This window comes from Crocodylus porosus, unplaced genomic scaffold, assembly GCF_001723895.1.
Source record: "Crocodylus porosus isolate Cpor-Errol unplaced genomic scaffold, CroPor_comp1, whole genome shotgun sequence".
In the NCBI taxonomy this organism is placed as follows: Eukaryota; Metazoa; Chordata; order Crocodylia; family Crocodylidae; genus Crocodylus; species Crocodylus porosus.
Window position 1 is genome coordinate 256697657 of NW_017728886.1, and position 20166 is coordinate 256717822.

Consider the following 20166-nt stretch of genomic DNA (forward strand, 5'->3'; position numbering starts at 1 on the left):
CGGAGAAATTAGAAGCCCATTGGAAATATTTCATTTCAGAGCCACTGCTGCCTTGTGACAGGCACTGCACTGAACTGAAGGTGACAGCAATAAACTGAATCAATCAGGAACTGGGAACTGCAGTGTGAGGAGGGAAGGCCAATAAAACTCTGCTGGTTTATTTATTTCTAAGCACTGCAGAGAGCAATGAGGGGAGCTGATGTAGGAGGTCATGACAGAGAGCAGAGGAGTGTTAATGACTGGGGGGGAAGTGTGATCCCAGACTGAAAGGTTAGTGGCTGCGGTGGTGATGACAGCAGAGAGAAAAGTTGGTATGAAATAGCTTTGTCAGTCTCAGATGTTAATCCTAGATAAAAATGGGAATGGACAGAGGATACAGTGAAATTATTGTATATAGACAGTAATATAGAAAATAATTGGGGACCATTGCTAACAATACCAATGGTCCTAACTGTTATACAGGCCAAATGTGGGGAGAGGAAGGGAGTTCTACATTTTATTTAAGACATTTCCAGTGCTTTAGGAATCAAATGTGCATAATGCTTCAGGTTTCATTAACATAGCAACTTACATGAACGCTTGCATCGTCATAATTAGGAGCCGGATTTCAGTGAGTCGATTAGTACGTGCAGTGCTTTACACACGCAGAAGAAAAGGGGATCTGAGGGTCTGAAAAACATTGCTGTGGAGCTTGCAATGCTTAGCGTTCATCCTAGCCCTGGTCTAGATGAAGTCATATACTTGTCTAATTATTTGTTATGATCCAACCAGATCAGATAGCACCAGATGTGAAATCTGACTTCTGCCTAATCCTTGAAAAGCCAGTTCATCAGGTTGAAATATGTTGTTCACTTTATTAATAACAATTCCTTTACTTCTGCTTATTCAGTGCTTACTGGTTCTAACTAGGACTGAAAATGCTGAAACAGGAGTGCTATCATTAAGGAATTATCTTTTACTGATGGTTACAACATTATCTGGTATTTGAGATACACAGGGCACAACAGGTATCATAACTGGTAACAGATGTTGGCTTGATAACATATACTTTACTATCTGTCAGGTGCAATTTAATATTTAAAAACTGACCTATGAAATGTGAGGGAGCAGGGTTTTCTCCCCTTGCTTGAACTGCATTTAAATTAGATCCCAAATGGTCCATCTATGCTTGCCTGCCATTGCTAAGAACAGAGTCAGAACTGGAAGACATGTTTTTGACTATAAAACTGGGCCTAATTCTGGAAAACCCTCATTTAATTTAGGCCTTTTTCATGTTAGGATGTAAAGGAGGCCTGGAGCCAACAGCATGGTTTTAATACTCATATAGGATGTGGTCGACCTTGCTATCTCCTCTTCAGCCCATATTTACTTTCCAGGAGAGTGCCCCTCACCATTAAGCTATTCTGGTTGGGGACCTTTCCACCTTTCCCATTGAAGTTGCACCACTGTGCATAAAAGAATCGGAGATTTAATGGGCAGTGCGAGCACAGCTCTGTGGCCTCGTGGTTAGGACGCTCACCAGGAAAGGGTGGGGAGCAAAATGTGTTTCAAGGCTTATTTCCAGATTTTTATATAATGAATTTGATAAAATGCCTTAACAGTCAATAAAGAATGGATCGCACTTTCTGACCCTTTGTCCTCAAGTGAATGTCTTAACTGCAAAGTCGCAGTCTCACGGTGATTGTTCTCCTCTCTCTTTCTGAGCCAGTGAATCTTGAATTTTGTTCCTCAGAAAGGAACCGCTTCTAATGGTTGGGTGGTTGATGTTCCCACCCTTTAATGGGTGCCTTACCAATAAGGTGATTACTAGGAAGTAGGTAAATTTTGGATTCAACCGCCTCCTTAGCATTTGGCATGGGTAAGCTTTGCTTTCTATCTGGCAGCCTATCTGGGTCCCATTTAGAAGGCAAGCTTAGGAAGACAGATAGCTAGAGGTTAGGTGTTGCAATGCTCAGTGCTGGGCTTATCTGTATTGAGGCCCTTGTTGTTTAATAATCCAGTTGTCTTAAACAGGACCTCTTAAAAAGCAAGAGGTCAAATGCCCATCTTGTGTTAACTGTTTCATGGACATTTATGGGACTATGATAATATACACCATCTGCCCCCATGAGCTCAGCAAGGTACACAGAGCTGTTCAATTCAGTTTACACTGATGATAGACAGCAAGGCTTTCCAAGTTTGCAGTTCCCCTGCTGTTTGTCTCCCTCCCGCTTCTCTAATTAGGCATAAACCCAGCCATGAAATGGTCGCCCCTGTCACTAAGCACTTCGTCATCGTCCGAGGAGATGAAGTCAGCTGAAAGCAGTGCAAAGAACCAGCACAGTCAGCCTGCAACACACGGGAAGAGACTGCCTTTCTGTTTTTCCCTTTTCAAACTAAAATATATAGCCGCTTTTGAATGTGGTCTGAAACAGAGTTAGGTGGGATCATAATGCTGCGGAGAAGCAACAGGGACATGGGAAAACTGTATTTTTCTTTTAGAAGTAGAAACACTCTTTGATTTGAGGCCTAAAACAAAGGGTTGGCACATTCATTTGACTCAGAATAAAAATAGCAGTTGACCAGGTATAAGTGTATCAGAACGAGGGCAATATAGCGATATATGCACGTATCCATTTTTTAAAATAGAAGCATCATTTTATTAGTGTTCCTACTCCTAATTTCTGTCAAAGCAGCCTCATTTTGGAAGATAAGCCCTGCTTAGAGTCATCCTTAAGTTAAATTTGGCAAGAACCTTTCCTTCTCTTTTCTTGCTTACTAATAGGGATTTTCTTACTTTGGAACTGCATTAGCAAGTGCTGTAACAGCCACTGGGTCTATTCATGGTCTTTAGCTCAATCACAACTTCTAAAACCAAATCAAAATAAAGCAAAAACATCAAAAGTAAAGCTAAAACCTAGATCTGTCCTCTCTAATTCAGTGGACATTTAAGACAATTTGAGTTGGAAAAAAAGCAGCTCTCAAGACCCAGCTACCTTATGCTCCAGGCTGGAGTCTTTAAACATCAGTGAGAAAGGCTTGATATGCTCTCTTCTCAATTTATCGCCACTCCGTAAGTCGATGGTGTGCTCTATTCGCTTGTTAATTTCCTCAGGCCCAGACTGGACATGCAAAGCTTGTGCAAGATGGTTTGGAAGCAGATTTATTGAATTTCTTGTTAGGGCAGCCAGAGTCTAGGGGAAAGCACATGCAAACAGAATAAACCTGCTGGTCCCCTTGGGTTAAAAATGCAATGTTTTAGATCATGTTGCATTGCAAACCATTTACAGCATCCCATGCAATTCATTCAATGAAACCTACAGAAGTTTAAAATACGTCTGTTCCACTAAACACATACAGTACAAAAAGTGGCCACTTCAGTGTCATGTTTTGAATAGGCTTTTGAGCTTGTGATTTCGCTGAAGGATGTAATTGTAACGGTGTTGTCGGAATCTGCTGCTGAATGACCTGTGGAGTTCCCAGAGGGTGGGGAAGGAGCCCCACACCAAACAACCAAATCAAATGACCAAAGTAAGCAAATAGTCTGTCTTAGCAAATCAGAATGGCATCCACAAAATGAAGAAATGAAACAAAACCAGAAAAATACCTGGAGAGAAAAAAGCATTATTCCATGCACTGAAGTTACTGGATGTGTGTAGTTAGGGAACAGATAATTTGGAGGGGAGGCTGAAGAAGCGGAAATTTCTGACTGCCTCACCATTTGTTTCCAAACAAACAGTGAGCTTTTCTCTACGTCGTTGCATTCGAGAAGCTGGAATGCCCCAGTTATCGCAGCTCTGTGATACCACTGAACCGAACTGTGGGTTAAGATCCTTAGAACAGTTTGATTGCATAGTTCCTTCACTGGCCAGCACGAGTGTTTTCAGTGAAGTTTTGAAAAGGACGGACGATGGAGAAAGTAAAAATGGTGTTTAACCTTCAGCACAGATGTAGAATTTGCTTTCATGAAGTGAGTAACTCAACTCGGTGTAACATTTCACAACATGAACCACAACAAGACAGCATCCTGAATGGAAAAAATGAATTATTGTCTGGAATCCTCCTAGGCTTTAAACGAATAGAAGGCTTATAAACCCTCAGGGCATAAAGCAACCTCTACTTCTTAAGGGTTAGAAAAAAGCTTTCCCTGTGGGCAAGTCGTTCCATAGCCACTTTCTTTAGGGTTCCTCTGGTTTATTTAGTGTTAATTACTGTTGAGCATAAGAGACTGCCCCCACTGAAAACCTCAGCTGGGTGCAGTTCAGAGCATAGTCACCTACGGCTGGATGGTGTTATCACCTGATGAATGTTGGGTGTCATGTAACAACATGAGAGTGGTCTTTCAAAAATTAGGTGTTACATCAAACAAGCGACACGTTTTTCTAGCAAGTTGGTTAGCAGACAGAGAAGCCAAAGATGAATGGATACTAAGGTTACTGATGTCATGAATACTAAATTGCTCTCTTACAGCCCATAATTCGAAGAGTTGCTTTAGAATGCAATATGGCAATAGAACCTAGTAACCCATGGCTGAAATATCTCCTGTATTGAATTCAGTTAAAATATTGCCACTGGCTTCAGTAAGACCAGGATTTCATCCTGTCTGTGCTCTGAGGCAGTTGTTAACGTCTCAGATTTCTGTACCACCAGATTTGGGGGAGGGAAATCCAATCAACCTTCCCATAACATAGCTTCACGCATGGCTAGGTCTGAGTCTGGCCCTCAGACCACAGGAGTTAAGACGTAGGCTAGGCTGGATCCAAAGTGACGTCATTAGCAATCTTTCCACTGATTCCAATAGGTTGGGTGTCACATCCCTGGTGCTACAGCAATGCACATTCCTTAGAAAGATGTTAGACATTTTCGGGCCTTGAAGTACTTAATTTGCACTGGGATTCAAGGCCTCAGCTATTATGCATATACTGCTCCAGTGGGGTGGTGGCAGCAGTGCTTGAATTTATATATAAGAACAGAATCACTTCAGAGTCTGAAATGTTTTGGTCCATTCAGAATTAAGTCAAGTCATTATAGCACTGCTGGAAGTGGAGGCAGACAAGCTCCTGATGTGTTTAGCTGGGTAACACTTGATTACTTGAGAGATGTGATCTCAATTTCCCCCAGCAGGTGACTAAAGTAATTTTGCTCAATTTGTAGAAAATATAGTTAAAATCATGCTGCCTTGTTGCTGTATAAATTAACAAATTGGGTTAGAATCACAGACACATAGACCTCCAAATCACCACTGGGGCAATGGTGGTGGTGCAGAGATGGGGCCTGATTGAAATAATCATTATTTTACCAGGAAAAAGAAGGGAAAGCCAGAAATGATTGATAGAATTGTCCATCTCTCTCTTTCTTTCTGGCACAAACACATACATGCACTCTTAAGACAACTCTCTCTCTAATGGACACTAGAATCAAATAAAAAGGTCACACTGGCCAAGGGATGAGCGCTTATCAGATTTGCCCTGCATATCTCATCTTTGTTCTGCATCTCCTATAAAAGCAAATTTGAAATAGTCACTCCAACATTTGCCAAGAGATGCCCGAGGGCATGTCAACAGTGAGGCGTCCAACACTCCTGGCCATTAGCCATTTACTTCCTTTCATGCCCCCCCTCCTCCCCAGGAAATACAGCAGTAAGGCTGGGATGCCCTCTCAAGGTTAAGAGTAGACATTGGCTGTGAACCCACAGCAGCCTTACAGCCATAATTTCAGGCCTGGAGCACGTGTATAGGAGTGGATTAGAGGGTTTAGTCAGGAGGTTTCCTTCTGGGTACACTGCTGCTGTGTTGTAGACATAGCTGGAGTTACAGCAGCTATTTCTTATCTTAAACCTACAGAGAGACAATGGTGTCAAAGCAGTCAATGGAGGATGCAATGCTGGGTTCCAGTCCTTGTCCCCAGGACTGTCTACACATCTGACGTTACAGAGCCATTGGTTACGAAACAGAAATGACTGCCAGTACTCCTAACCACTAGGTGACTGAGTCATGCTCCCTCTTGCTTGTTATTCTTCTAATCCTATAAACCTCCAGCTCTTGTAGTAGCTCAGCTTTAATAGGAGTTGAGAGACTGCCCAACCACAGTGGCCCATTACGCAATCGTGAGGACACTCTCCTGTGACATGAGAGATATGGGTTTGTTGAGTACTCTCGGGGGGTATACGGCCTATAATCCAGGTCCTCCATTTCATGACTGAGTAGTACTCTGTATACTAGGCTTCTGGACAAAGTCATGCAGTTGGACACTAACAGCTCCTCTGATGGGGTGGGAGTTTAGCGACACCACTGTGCTTTGTGTTTCCTAGCACCTCTGGACTTTCTGGACCACCTTTTGGAGGTGCCTACCTCCCCACACCCTGTGTAGAGAAAGCCTAAATTCCTAATCCAATCTATTTGGATCATGCTTTGGAAACTCCTAGGTTTCACCATTGACTGCCTAGGGATATTAGATACCTAAACCTAGATTGCCCTCCTGGGTCAAGTTGCCTCAATTCTGGGCATTCCGGACCTACGCATAGGTGTTTACATGACAAATCAGATCCAGTGCCAAATACTTAGAACAAAGAAGTCAACGACAATACTCCCATTGACTTAACTGGTCTTGGCATATTAACACCTGGTTATCATATCACTAAAAATATATATGTCTTATCTTATTGCAATAGGCTTATACAGACAGATTTCATGTAATAGTAATGGGGCTGTCTTGGAGCTCAATCTCTCACTGATATCAATGGCTGTTCTGCATACACAGGAAATTCTGGTGTAAACCTCAAGAATGTTGGAAGAAGCAGGAGAATACTTCACTTGCACCAATGCAATAACAACTCCTTTCACAGTAGTACTATCTGCATACAATTAATTATGAAATTGGGTTTCTTGTTGACTAGAAAAAAAAGAATTTGGAATTAACTTGATCATTTGGAATTTAGGCTAAGTGGTGCTTGCATCGTATATGGTACTAACAGGTGGCTTCTATTATAATAGACATAAGAAGTGACACACTAGAAGACTTCAAGGGTTATGTTTTCAGAGTGATTCAGACTGAATGTAGGCACCCAGCCTACATTAATGTTAGATAAAATAATGATGCAAGCAGAGTCTTATTCATTTGACCTTCAATGCAAGTTAGTTGTCTAACTTGGGCACTCTTTTGGAAATCCTACTCATACCTTTATACACCTACATGACTATGAAATGTGGCTCCAACTGGTAATACATCTGTTCAGTGGCCAACTAGAATAATACACTAGTTAACAGAATAATACACAGAATAATGTTAACTAGAATAATACACTAGTTAACATTTCCTGCTGTTCTCGTTAAGGTGGAAGATAACCCCAGGCCCTCTTCTATGGAAGAGCAGTAGATAATTTCCATGTTTTCAAAATAATTTTTCATAACTCTTCTGTTTCCAAAAATCACAGATATATTCCAATTTTCAGTTTAGCTTTGAGTCTCCAAAAAGTGAAAATTTTCCACGATGGGGTTATTCTTATTGAAAATCCAAATGTTTCTATGACTTGAGTTCTGTTATTTTTACAGCAGTTTATTTAAGTGCACAAGCATGAAACAAATATAGTTCTATTGAATTTTGTCTAAAAATGACTGCAAGATTTTTTTTTTAGTTATGGACCTCTCTATCAGAGACATAATTTTCAGGTAAGTGCTATATTAAAGCTGTAAAATGACAAGATAACAGTTTCTAAATTATATTTATGCCTGTAAGATCAGTGCCTAACTCTGACCTAAGCCTGACTGGGCTCTGGAGTCAAAGTAGAAGACTGCATCTAGCCCCTCAGGGGTGCATCTGCTGGGCATTCTCCAACCATGCCTAAAGCACACTGACAAGATACCAACAAAATGCTACGGGGGTCACCGCTTTGTTTTAAAGAATTAGTGGTGGTGCCTCCTTTTCATGTAATGGCCTCACAGGAAGAGGAAATCTGGATTCAATTCTGTCTTCTGCCTTAGGGGACTGATTCCCACATCTCCCAATGCCCAGAAGACTGCCATAAGCGTCAGGCTATAGAACGGGCCAGTTAGAACAAGGATACCTTCCACTAGCTCCTCTTCCACTCTCTATAAAATAATCAAGATTGATTGGGTCAGAAGGCAAGAAGCATGACTGCATGGCGTTGCAGTCTAGTTACAAATCTGACAGTTGCCCTGGTTTCAGTTAGATGCTTAATTCTTATTTCAGGGGAAGAATTTGCTTATCTTGTTTCTGAACCGCAGAGGGAGTAACAGCACATGAGTGGGTTCGGACGTTGTTAAGATTGTTTTACACAACTGTGTGTGACCGGGTACTGTGATAGTACTGTAAGCAATTGCCACATACTTTTTGGATTATGCATATTTGATAAGTTGTTAAATTTCAATTGCAAAGTTCAGAGGAAAACACTGAACTACAACCTCTGTCTGACTGGATTGCATCTCTCACCAGCCCACATTTCTGGCTGTTTGATGGAGTGTTGTTCCATGGAGTTTTGGATGCCTGATCACCACCTTGAGGGACCTGAACTTCGTTAGCAAGATAACGAACCCATTGTTTGGAAATATTGTGTTAGCTGTCAATAAAGTGTGCTTTGATAGAGCACAGCTTTTGTCTCTCATCCCTCATCTCTGCCCTTACCTGCTGCCTGACTCAAGCCAAAGTTTGGTTAACAGGTTGCCTAATGGTTATAGCAGTCGCCTGGGCTGGGGGGAATCCTGGGTTCTAGTCCCTGTTTCAAGGACTGTTTCTGTATTTCACATTTAATGATCATTGAATAAGATGCAGAAACAGAGTTGGGATTGCATACCCAGCCTTGTGCTCAGGGTTTCTTCTGGGTCATCTTAAGCAGTTCCTCATTCAGAGAGCTGTCTGTTCTGGATCTCACTCTGAGGGCACCCCAAACTTTCTGCATTGAATAGGAAGTTGTAAGCATTGCCGGCAGAGTTTTTCATTCCCCTCTAGGAGCCTGCTGTCCAGACATCTAAGTCTTTCACTGTGTGAAGCCCTGAGGTATCAGACTATCATTCCTTGGTATTTTATAGGTAAAGACATTCTCAAGCATCAGTGTTATTGACTGACTTGTAATTTCATTGAGAACCAAGAGTGCTTCAAGTGCATTTAAGTTTTGGGTTTTTTTAAAATATCATCTTACTAAAAAAAATGTTGGGAAGATGAGCCACAATGGACAATAGTCCATACTGCAGAAAGGGGCCTAGTTTAGTTGTATTACATATATGGGTTTATCATCTCCACTTGGAAGCAAAGATTGAAAGCTTTGATTTTGTTGCTTTAAAAACGTTTGCTATAAGCATTTTCCTCTCAGCCCTTATATCAAGTATAATACTATATATTGTCTTTGGTATGAATAGGTAGGTAGATGTGTGTGTCTCTGAATATATGTGTGTGTGTGCACGTTTGTACATCTATAACTATATTCTTATTTCAGGGGAAGAATTTGCTTATATAGACATTTATATATAGATATCTATATTCATACCAAAGCACAATATATACCGTAATACTTGATGTAAAGTCTGAGAGGAGAATGCTTATAGGAAGGGTTTTTAAAGCAACAAAACAAAAGCTTTCAGTCTTTGCTTCCAAGTGGAGATGATAAAGTCATGTAAGCATAGGCAGGCTCAGGACTTTACCTCCCAGAAGCAATTGCTTTTATAAGGACGCTGGAAGTGAACAGGAGCTTTCAGTGGGAGACAAGGGAGTTCCCAGTTTCAACTTTCAGCCTGTTGGGTGGAGAAGCCTTATGTTAATCAACTCACCAGGACCATTGTGGGCAGCGTGAATTAAGAACATGCCCACCTCATAGTCTCATCTGCTCTTATGCTGTGGAATTTTAGTATAATGGGAGGAAAAAGTGCCGGGACATATGCTCCTTTTCATCCAACTTGTGTTAGTGAGCGGATTAAAAGCATTACCTGATCCTTAGCTTGTGTTCCTTCACTATCGCTCTTTTGCTGCTTGTTCATACTTCTCAAATATTAATGGCATTCTTTAAACATACTTCTCAGATATTAATGGCATTCTATAAAACACCTGAATTAGTAACAGTTTGCCACATCTATCACTGGAATATGTGCACACAACACCCAGTAGTGTTGGATCCACTTTTTTTTGTAATCTGCATCATAATGCTGCTGTCAAATGTCTTCAGAGTAACGTCAAGAAGCATATTCTGTCCTTGGATAAAACATCTCCAAAAGACAGACAGGATCTAGCTCCCTCGACCATGCACATACTGCAGGTGATAGAACCTCTCTCTGCTTTATAAAATACCCTGTCTTTCTCAACAGCTCGCTTCCAGAGACGCTACATTGCAAGTGCATAGGACAGCATCCATACATAACCTCAACAGATGTCACAACCAAACCTGACTCACCAGCTTGATCACCCATAGCTTTCTCATTTGTTCTTGTACACAGGACTTCTTATTTTATTTCTACATCCAATCTCACACCTCCCATTCACTGTCACAGGCCACCAGTTCAAATAAACGTAGGGTAGATCACATGAAATATCATGAATTCAAGTTTGGGGGAGAGAAATTGCAAGAAACTCTCACATGCCACATCCTTGAAAACTCAGAAACACCTAGAAGTAAGCCCCGGGTGCCAAATGAGTTGAGTTACCCAAATCTTATAATTAACAAATCACAATGAAATCGTTTGATGATCCTGGCAATTACTAAAGGAGGTAGAATGATTCAATGCGGAGCTGGCGCCACTTGACTCTCCACCATCTTTTGCTACAAACGACCCTTCTGTTGCATAATTAACACTATTAATTTTTTATTTGGTCCAAGGCTGACCAGTCCGTCACGGAAGATATAACACTCTTGCAGAATTTAAAATTGCCGTCACATTGCTACGTTAGCTCTTGCCCATCATTAATGAACATTAATGGCTGCTATCTTGATTTAAAAATTGAAAATTGCATAATTATTGAGTCCCTCATGTAATAACTGGGCATTTAAAACTTTTATCCAACCAATGGATTATTATGGAGCAGAAATGAGTTATGATTTTAATATTGGAGAAAAATTATTTTCAATCAAAGGAGGGAGAAGCCATCTTCTTTTGATTAAAATTCATGGGGATGCCATAAGAAGCAAATCTCTTTCAAGAGAAGTGCATTATTCATACATTTCAGTAATTTTCATAGACTTTTAACTTGCTTATTAGGTCAAAGAAGGTCAACAATATAAAAACATGGTTCCCGTATCTCTTCACTGTTAGTATCAAGGTCAGATATTGTGGAGAATATGGAAAATGGGATAACAGCGTAATCCAAATTTTTGGCTCTATTAAAACCTAGAACGTGTTAATGAGAAAGAACCAGGAAAGGAGAGTGTTGTGAAAAGCTATTCATTGCAATATGCACACCCTCTTCTATTCCCAATGGAATGAGAATAGAGATACAAGCAGAGAAAAGGCAGTGAGAGCTGAAAGGAACTGTCCATGCAGGTATGCAAACACAGGGATACATATATAAAACAGATGTTTTATATAATGGCGAACTGGGCCATGCGCCATTTCAGCTTGAGAAAGGACAAGGACGCCACAAAGAACTGATCACTTGTGAGGGTCTGTCACTTTAGAGCAGATTTGAAATAGGCAAGAGACAGTTGAGAAAGCAAGATCTCCACACAACAAAGCTTTAAGGTCTGCAGACACTTCAGACAATTAGGACTAAGTCCATGCAGCAAAAGAAGGAATATATCATGTCATGACAGATCGCTCACAAAAAAATGGACGGCAATTCAAGCTGACCTTGTTTCACAATGACTCATCAATCTTTCAAATGCAGTGGAAAGAGTGGTGTCTTAGGGCATTTTAACCTTTTCATCTTTAATTCCTTTAAGCAGACAGGCTTCACAACTGTTTTATGACTGTAAAGAACTGCTGGATCTCAGAATGCTTGCATTTAGCACAAAACGCTTTTGGGAAGGGTCTGATTGAGAGCAATCTAGAGAGAAGCATTTATTTCAAGTTCTTGCTCCCTACTTCTTCTGAGCTAGTCATGACACCATGAAACACCTATTAAGGAACTGTAACTGTATCATGGACATTCCCTTTTAAAAAGCTAATGAAGAATGAATGAGAAGAGTAGCAATATTGCCATTGCAAGGTGCAGGTTAAGCTAGATCTCTTTGCTTTGACACATGCATTGCCCTGTTACATGTGAATAAGTGGCACAATGTACACCCACTTGCCTCTTAACTTTGACAATGGACACAGCAGTGCACTGAAAATATATAACACAAGTTACACATGGTGATGTGGACACTTTGTGTGGTTTAATGACATTAATTTAACATTCAGTTAGCATCTTTGAGGGCTGCTCAATTAAAACTCAGTTGAATAGTATTTCATTTTAGTTGGACCAAAAAAAAAAAATCTAAATCCTAGCATTTCCCCGATTCTGATACATAGGTTAACTCTGTCCTGAAGCAATTTGTTTAATCATTTGTACTTACAGTACACGTTACAGAAAAGGTTAAAGATGAATTTGTTTTTTTCTCTGAGGCTTTCATTATTGAGATGCACTCAAGCATGCTTTCAGAGCTGATGACATTCAAGAAAGTTTGACTTACATTCTGCTTTCCCACTATGTTATCAAATGGAAGTTCAGGACTCCAAGACCCTTCTGTAAATGTTGCCCCACTGTTTCTCCTGTCTGTGGAGCTGACAGACTCTTTCACAATGTCTTCAGGCAAAGTCAGCAGACTCTCTTCAGGCTGCTTTATTAAATAGGTCTCAATGTTATGTTTTTTCAGGAATTCATTTCGTTCTTTGCCATGCCCTTCTTCAACTTTATAGTCCCCATTCAGGCAGTCCAGAGTGGCTTTGGATATATGGATCCTCCTGCACATTAGAAATGAGCAGTAATTAATACAGACAGTGCTCTAGAGATGGATTTTGACAAGGTGGCACATCAAAAGCTTTACAGACTTATTTAATGTTATATGTGAACATACTTGTTGATGCTACATATGATTATATTTATGATAGTAAAAAAGAATAAAATATTATTCAGATGTGGGGCACTTGAACTAAAACCCAGCTTTACTTTCAAGCGCCCCTGCCACCATTTTAAAATGTGGGGATGCTGATACACAAGAAACAGAGACTGGCTGGAGTATGCTAATTATAATCTTCCAGCAGGCTTGATTAACTGGAAGTCAACAGACTCTGGTGTTTACACATGGAGTTATGTAGCCAAAATTGGGTAACAGTGAGGAGTTTCTTTCATTTCAACCAGATTCTATGTATGTTCCAAGAAACATTGGAACAGATTGCAGGAAAAGTGTTTTAATATTTCTCCATGAGATGACTCCAGTGAGGCTAGTCCTGCAATATAATATTACTCAGTGGGCATGTCTACACACGCACTTTAATACGCATTAGGCTATTTTAATGCTCTGTAACTACAGCAGGTTGGAGCAGCCTCCTGGCATGTCTACAGGCACCTGGAGGTACTAGATATAATGTGCATTAACTAAAGTTTGTTAATGCACATGTAGACTTGCCTGTGAGCTAGGATATCCACATCTGAACCTTAAGGTGGTGAAGGAAGCTGAAGCTGGGTATTAGTTTTGTAGATGCATGATTGAGATTTGATTTTTTACAACCAGCATCCCATGTACTTTGGATTTGGGTTCTATTAACTAATATCATGGAAACTGAGGGAGAGGGAAGGAAGGTTAGGTAAAAAATTTCAGGTGTGACTTATTGCTGACTTCAGTAAATACGCTACCTACTATAGACAGGAATGATGTTAGACACAAGTGAAACATGAACTCTGTCTAGCAGCACAAAACAGCAATAGTCAGTATTATATGTTTTGACTGAACAGCATTACCAAAGGATTATAAGGTAATGTAGACAATGGTCTTTGGACATATTCTTATCAAGCCAAAATTTTCAACAGTGACTAGTGACTGTGACTGCGTAATTCTGAAAATCATGGTTCATGTTGGACATCTAAAAATGGGCGCTCAAAATCATTAGTAACTTTTGAAAGATTTCAGTGTATGTATACAGATGATGTATAACACACATAGCAGCAGATCCAAGCCTACCTAGTATGTGCCTAAATGCCATCTAGTTTCATCTTGTATAAGCCCTGAAAAACTGTTATTATAAAAGACAGAGGGTCCATCTCCTCTTTTCTTCTTCTCTGTGGCCTAGTCTTATGGCTAAGGTGACAGTGGATGCATGGAATAGGACTGTGCTTAAGTACCTAATAGCGGAAATCAGATGTGGATCAGACCCTCGTGTGTTGTAAATAGGCTTAGCTCCTCTGAAGTCTGAAGAAGTGGTCCATACTATCCACCAACTCTTTGCAACTCTTGCTAGAGATCTTATTGGATGCCAGGCAGATTTATGGTAATTTACACTCTGCAAAACCTTTGTTATAATCACAGAAAGCTTATGTGCTCATCCCTTTGTGTTGAGTGCCTCCTATGTGCTTGACTGTTTTTTCACTTCTGTGCGTAGGAGTGAAGGGAACTTGGCATGAAACTGGATCAAGAGCTATATGGATGATGAATTAGTAGTACATAATACAAAAAGAATTGAAAAATCTGAATTTAAGCCATTTTAAAACCCTGGATTAGATCTTCAGCTGGTGTAAATCATTATAGTGCCACCAAAGCCTGTTAATTATTCCAATTCTCATCATATAAAGACCTGACCACTTTCCAAAAAAATCCATACAGATTAGTGACCTTTCACAGCTAAATGATTATAAAAATGTTTCTCAAATTTAAGGGGCAAGGTTTTTCTGGAATATCTTTTACTAAATGAGCTATACAGTTGGTACAATCAAAGATACCACCAAAAACACTTGCTTCTTGGACATTTCCTGGACCATCACAGCTCTCAAAACACTCCAGTTCTACTCTCATATTTAAGCATTTTTTACCAGCACAGTTAAAACAATCCTATGATCCCCCAGAAAGAGATTTTGCTTCCTAGAAAAAGGCTAAATTGACTTGGTATAGTATTAAATGCAAAATAAATAAAAAAAAATGCAGTAGTTGCTAAGGTGACTATCTTTGTGCTGAGTTTTGGCTTAATATAATTAGGCTGAATTTTGGCCTAATATAATTTCAGCTGAATTATAAACTTCTGATATATGGGGTTTATAATGTAGATAGCATCTCAAAGTAAAATGTGGTACTGGCTTTGATATGATACATATAAATGGACAAAATTTTAATAAAACAGCTTGTAGGTTAAAAATGATTTCTGTTTCTACCTTACACCTATTTTACATTTTCTTGCACTAGACAAACCTTGGTGTAAATTGGAGCATTTGGTGTAAATCAGGGGAATTTAAATGCATTAAAGTCCGTGGCTCTATAGCCCAGTGTAGAAAAGGCATGAGACTGGAATCAGGCCCAAGGCCTGCTTTTGAACCTGCTCATCAATAATGTATTCTGGAAAATCAATTATTATCTGTGCTCTCTGACAGCCCAACAGATGACTTCCGAGGTGCAAAATCACACGTATTAGAAGTTAGGTCCCTGGCTCATACAGAAAAAGTGAGTTTAAGTTAATATTGTAAGAGTCCCGATTTTGTTCTGTCAGTGGTCTCTGGATAAATTTACTTAGTTTAGAAACCTGGGAATGATTTCTGCCTCAGTGCTGCAAACTGCAAGTAGATCTGAAAGTCAAGAATTGTTCCTTGTACTCTTATTCACTAGGGTGTTCTGCTTACTGCTATTCTCAACCTGGCTTTGGATTTAGGCACCAATGACATCACTGGTTTGGGAGCCTTAGTGCAATCTATGGATATGAATATGTCTGCACTCTGTCCCAAGTGGTTTGGGGGCACCCTGCTCTCGAGCATGCCCTCCCACTTGCTCCTGCTTGCACATGCTGAATTCAGAGATAAGGCAGTGAAGTCATTGTGGAGGCTCTACCTACCACTGCATGTGGAAAGCAGAGATCTGGACAGTGGGGTAGAGGGCAGCCGCCCAGTGTCATCACTGCCTCATTTCTGAGTTTGGTGCATGGGACCTACCTAACAGTGGTCTTCTCTGGGAGTACCGGGGAGATGGTGTGGACATACTGTATGTGGTCTATAGGCCTTCTGCAGTGAGAATATGCACAGGAGCAAAATTCACTCCACTACAATCCAGACTGGGGAAGCAGAACTTAGCTGACCATTTTACTGATGACGGCAAGGTTTATTCATCTGTTGCTATATCAGCTTGTAGTGTAAATAGTCATGGCAATGTGTTTATGTCTGCAAAGAACACGCCTGTGACTCAGCCACATACAGATTATATACAGAAGAAAAGGCAGAGTCATTTCCTGGGGTACAGCAATGCTTTTAAACTAACAACAGGAAATGCCTCCAGATAGATAACGTGACTCATTTTCTATTGATTTTCAGACAATTTTTCTGCTGTTGCTTTGGTGTGGTGCTTATCTAGAATAAATATTTTTGTAACACTCTGGAAAAATGATTTCTCCACGAATCTATAAAGATAGATTCAATCAGGAGGGATAAAAGATAACGATTCTTGGCTTTCTTTGGTACAACAGTCCACATTAGCCACTGCAAAGTGATCCACACAGTCTCTGCAGCCTGACGCCACCCTCTGTAGCTGCCTGAGCTGGTGGCAGTATATCGATTGCCACAAAATCCTGCTGTGGTGAGTGCTACCCCCTGAACAGACAGCAGCAGAACCATGTTAGCACAGTGCTTCGCTTGGTCTCATAAGCGCTGCATCTGCGGAGGTAATTAGCCTGCCTGCAGGGCTGTGCTAAGGTGTTTACCCTGCTCCCTGTTCAGGTTGTAGCAAGTGTGGATCTTGTCTGGTGCTGCATGAACACATTGGAGGAACAGCCTACCTTCCTCTGTCCCCTCTGTCCTTTTGTGACTGACCTGCTCCATGTCTATGGCCCAGCAACTGGAATCATGGTTAGAAGTCAGGGGTGTCAAACTCACTTTGGTCCTGGAGTAGGATCTGGATTGCAGGTCCAATCTCACCTGCGGTATGGGATAGTGGTGGTGGAGGTAGCTACCATGGCCCAGCAGCTGCTTCCCATGGCAGGGTATGCAAGAAGTGGCAGGCCAGGCAGCTATAGGGCAACAGAGGACTGTGTTGCACAGCCTTCACTTGCCCCCTGCTACAGAGGCCCATGCCCACCAGGACCCTGCCCCCAAACCCTAGGCCCACTAGTAGGCCCAATGGAGCAGCACTGTGACCAGATTTGACATGTGCGCTGTATGTTTGATATCCCTATTCTAGGTGCTCAGAGACAGAATGGCTCAGCACAAGCCCCCTTATCTCTTGCAGTGGGATTTGTGCTGGGCCATTCATGAAGAAGCTGCCATTGGCAAAGGAACAGCAAGCTGTTACCATGCATCAGCTGCTTCAAAGTAAATGCCTCTCTGAAGGCTCTTCCTCTACATCAAAAGAAAGCTAACCTGGTGACTGCCTGTAAGTACATTGCGGGGGGGTGCATCAGGATCTGGGGGAACATCTGTTCACCAGAGCGCCCCAAGGGATGACAAGGACCAATGATCATAAACTCCTCTGTGACCATTTTAGGCTGGTCATAAGGAAAAAACTTTATTACAGTCCGAGCTCCCAAGGTCTGGAATAGACTCTCTCCACAAGTGGTGCAGGCACCTACTCTGGACTCATTCACAAAATGTTTGGATGCTTGTCTTGCTGGGATCCTTTGACCCCAGCTGACTTCCTGCCCCTGGGGCAGGGGGTTGGACTCGATGATCTCCTGAGATCCCTTCCAGCCCTAATGTCTATGAAATCTATGAAATCCTGCAGCTTAACCATCTTCATAGAGGGATAAACCACCATGGGTAAGAGCCGCCACATGAGCAGTTACCTCAGTGCAGCTAACGTGCATAAAGCACCACTCTTCTTAGTCCCATGGTAACATTTTCACGTGCTGATGCCTTTAGCCTGCTCCAGGACTTCTGCAGATGTTTCTGCTTAGGTCCAGGAGCACAATCCTGCATCAAGGAGGGCTTTTGCTTGGTGCTTTAAAGTGAAACAAAGTTAAGCTTGAACAGGGATTTCTGCAGTCAATACAACAATATGATTGGTCTTTAGCAGGTCAGCCACAGGGTAAGTGGTCTGTCTGGAGAAGGTAATGAGGAATTTAACTCATTACGCCAAACACATGGATTGTGGCTTCTCAACGTGTGTTGAGCTGCAGGTTAGGCACAAATAATGTTTCAGCCCTGTGGTGAAGTGCCCCCCTCAAATAAGGACAAGCCAGGCAGATGGATGGAAATACATATATTTCCACAAAGAGACTGGCTGACAGAAAGGTCCCAAAGCCATAAATTAGCAACTCAAAGCATGAAGTTGGTTGTGAACAATCCCTGGAGGATAAGTTTCTTAAAACTCCATTAAATTAGGTTGTCAGCTTATTGAAGATGTAACAGTACTCCTACCTCTTGTGAAAACTTGATGGAAACTGCATGCATGTTTCTTGTATCCACAAAGGGGAACAAAGGGCTAAAAAATGATGTTGATGTGCTAGTTAAAGGAGACTACTTTAACCAAAAGCTAATGCATAAATCTAGTTTCAGACATGGAATCACAGGATGATCTGGCCTTGAGGAGGTTTTGGGCTCCATCTTTCTTCTGACAGGTTCAGCCCACTTTCTCAGCTGGGGGGAGTAACTATAATGCTCAGGTGACAAAGTATGCAAGTCAAAACCAGACCAGCTAGAAACTTTGAGGTATTTTCCCTAACCCTTCAGGAGAGAGCCTCAAAGGGGCAGGAGAGAGGTTCCACACACAGAGAGACTCTGGACACATCTACACATGCGTTAATGTGCTTTTTCTAATGCACATTAAATTTAGTACCTTCACTGTAAGATACTGGAAAAAGGTGCATTAGACTATTTTAAAGAGCATTAGCAAAAGCGCATAGTTTTTTGTGATGAATTAATGTGCATTAAAATAGGCTAATGCACATTAAAGTGCATGTGTAGATGTGCCCTCTATTTAGTCTGCAAGCAGAGGCCTAGCATGTGTAACCACACAGGAGCCAGCCTGCAAGGCTGGAGCGTGGGGAGAAAACTACTATGAAAAAGCCTCCATGGAGACAGGACTAAGAACCTTGCTGCAATGGCTGTGAGTCAGATAGGAAGACTGTGTCGAATATCAGTATTGTTTTAAATTGTGTGTTGATGACCCAGACTCCTGGAAGGCCAGAAAACTTTTTCAGTGTGAAAAATATGAACTGGGGAAGGAGGGAACCTGAGGCAGCAGAAGACAGGAATCTGGAGCAGGTAAATGTGCTACATATGGAAGTTCTTTGTGGAGTAGTTCTTGGTGGAATACCATCAAGGACCCTCCACAGAGGACACTCGTCCTTTTTTCACAATCAGATCCACAACTCCAAAGTCTGACTATTAGGCGAGACAAGGAAATGAGATCTGTATTCTTGCCTCAAACACTTATGTACTATGGAAAACATTAATAAATATCTGACTTGAGAATCCAACATGTCTTTCTTTTGTGACAATTTTCTGAACAGCCTTTGCAGACTTACGTTTGATCAACATCACTGTAAGGATGTTCTGTGCATGCATATCTCCGCTCCTTAGCTACTGGAAAGACAGTTCATTTGTCAGAGGAAAACAAAAGTATATAATGGATGGAAACACGTTGCATCTTACCCAGGGATTCCACCTGACTCAAGCTTGTTGGCAATATCCACATCCCATGACCAGACATCAAATTGCCACTTCCGTAGGCCCAAAACGCCACACAGCACGGATCCAGAATGTATTCCTATCCGCATGTCAATGTCATGCTTTGTTCTTGACCTAACATACCTGTGTGGCAAAAATGTTAATAGACACAGAGTTCGGAGATATGCTCCTGCCATCAACTTTAGTGAAAGCTGAAACTATGATCCATCACATTTTCACCCCTCAGTATCGACTTGTCTTCCAGACCTTGCCAGATAGTTAGGCAGCTGCAGAATTAACTGTGTGTCGGGGATTTACATATGTTTTGAGAAAAGAAAGCTGTAAAATACAACACCAATTTGGTGTGAAGGGATACTCAATAGGTTTGTACAATTAAGAGATAACAGTTGTGGGGTGGCAGTACACATGCAGTCATAGAATAGCTTTGAAAGCAGGAAGTTTACAAAGGCATTTAAT

General features: G+C 41.2%; 1 protein-coding gene across 1 annotated transcript in view; it reads right to left on the reverse strand.

The window, feature by feature from the left end:
* ADCY8 (adenylate cyclase 8) overlaps positions 1 to 20166 on the reverse strand; it is a 190180-nt gene that overhangs the window by 51229 nt on the left and 118785 nt on the right. Inside the window, exons 6-7 of the mRNA XM_019552871.1 lie at positions 19675 to 19833; positions 12590 to 12860 (exon numbers count right to left, since the gene is read on the reverse strand). Coding sequence (XP_019408416.1) covers positions 12590 to 12860; positions 19675 to 19833 — 430 coding nt within the window. The remainder of the gene's footprint in view (positions 1 to 12589; positions 12861 to 19674; positions 19834 to 20166) is intronic.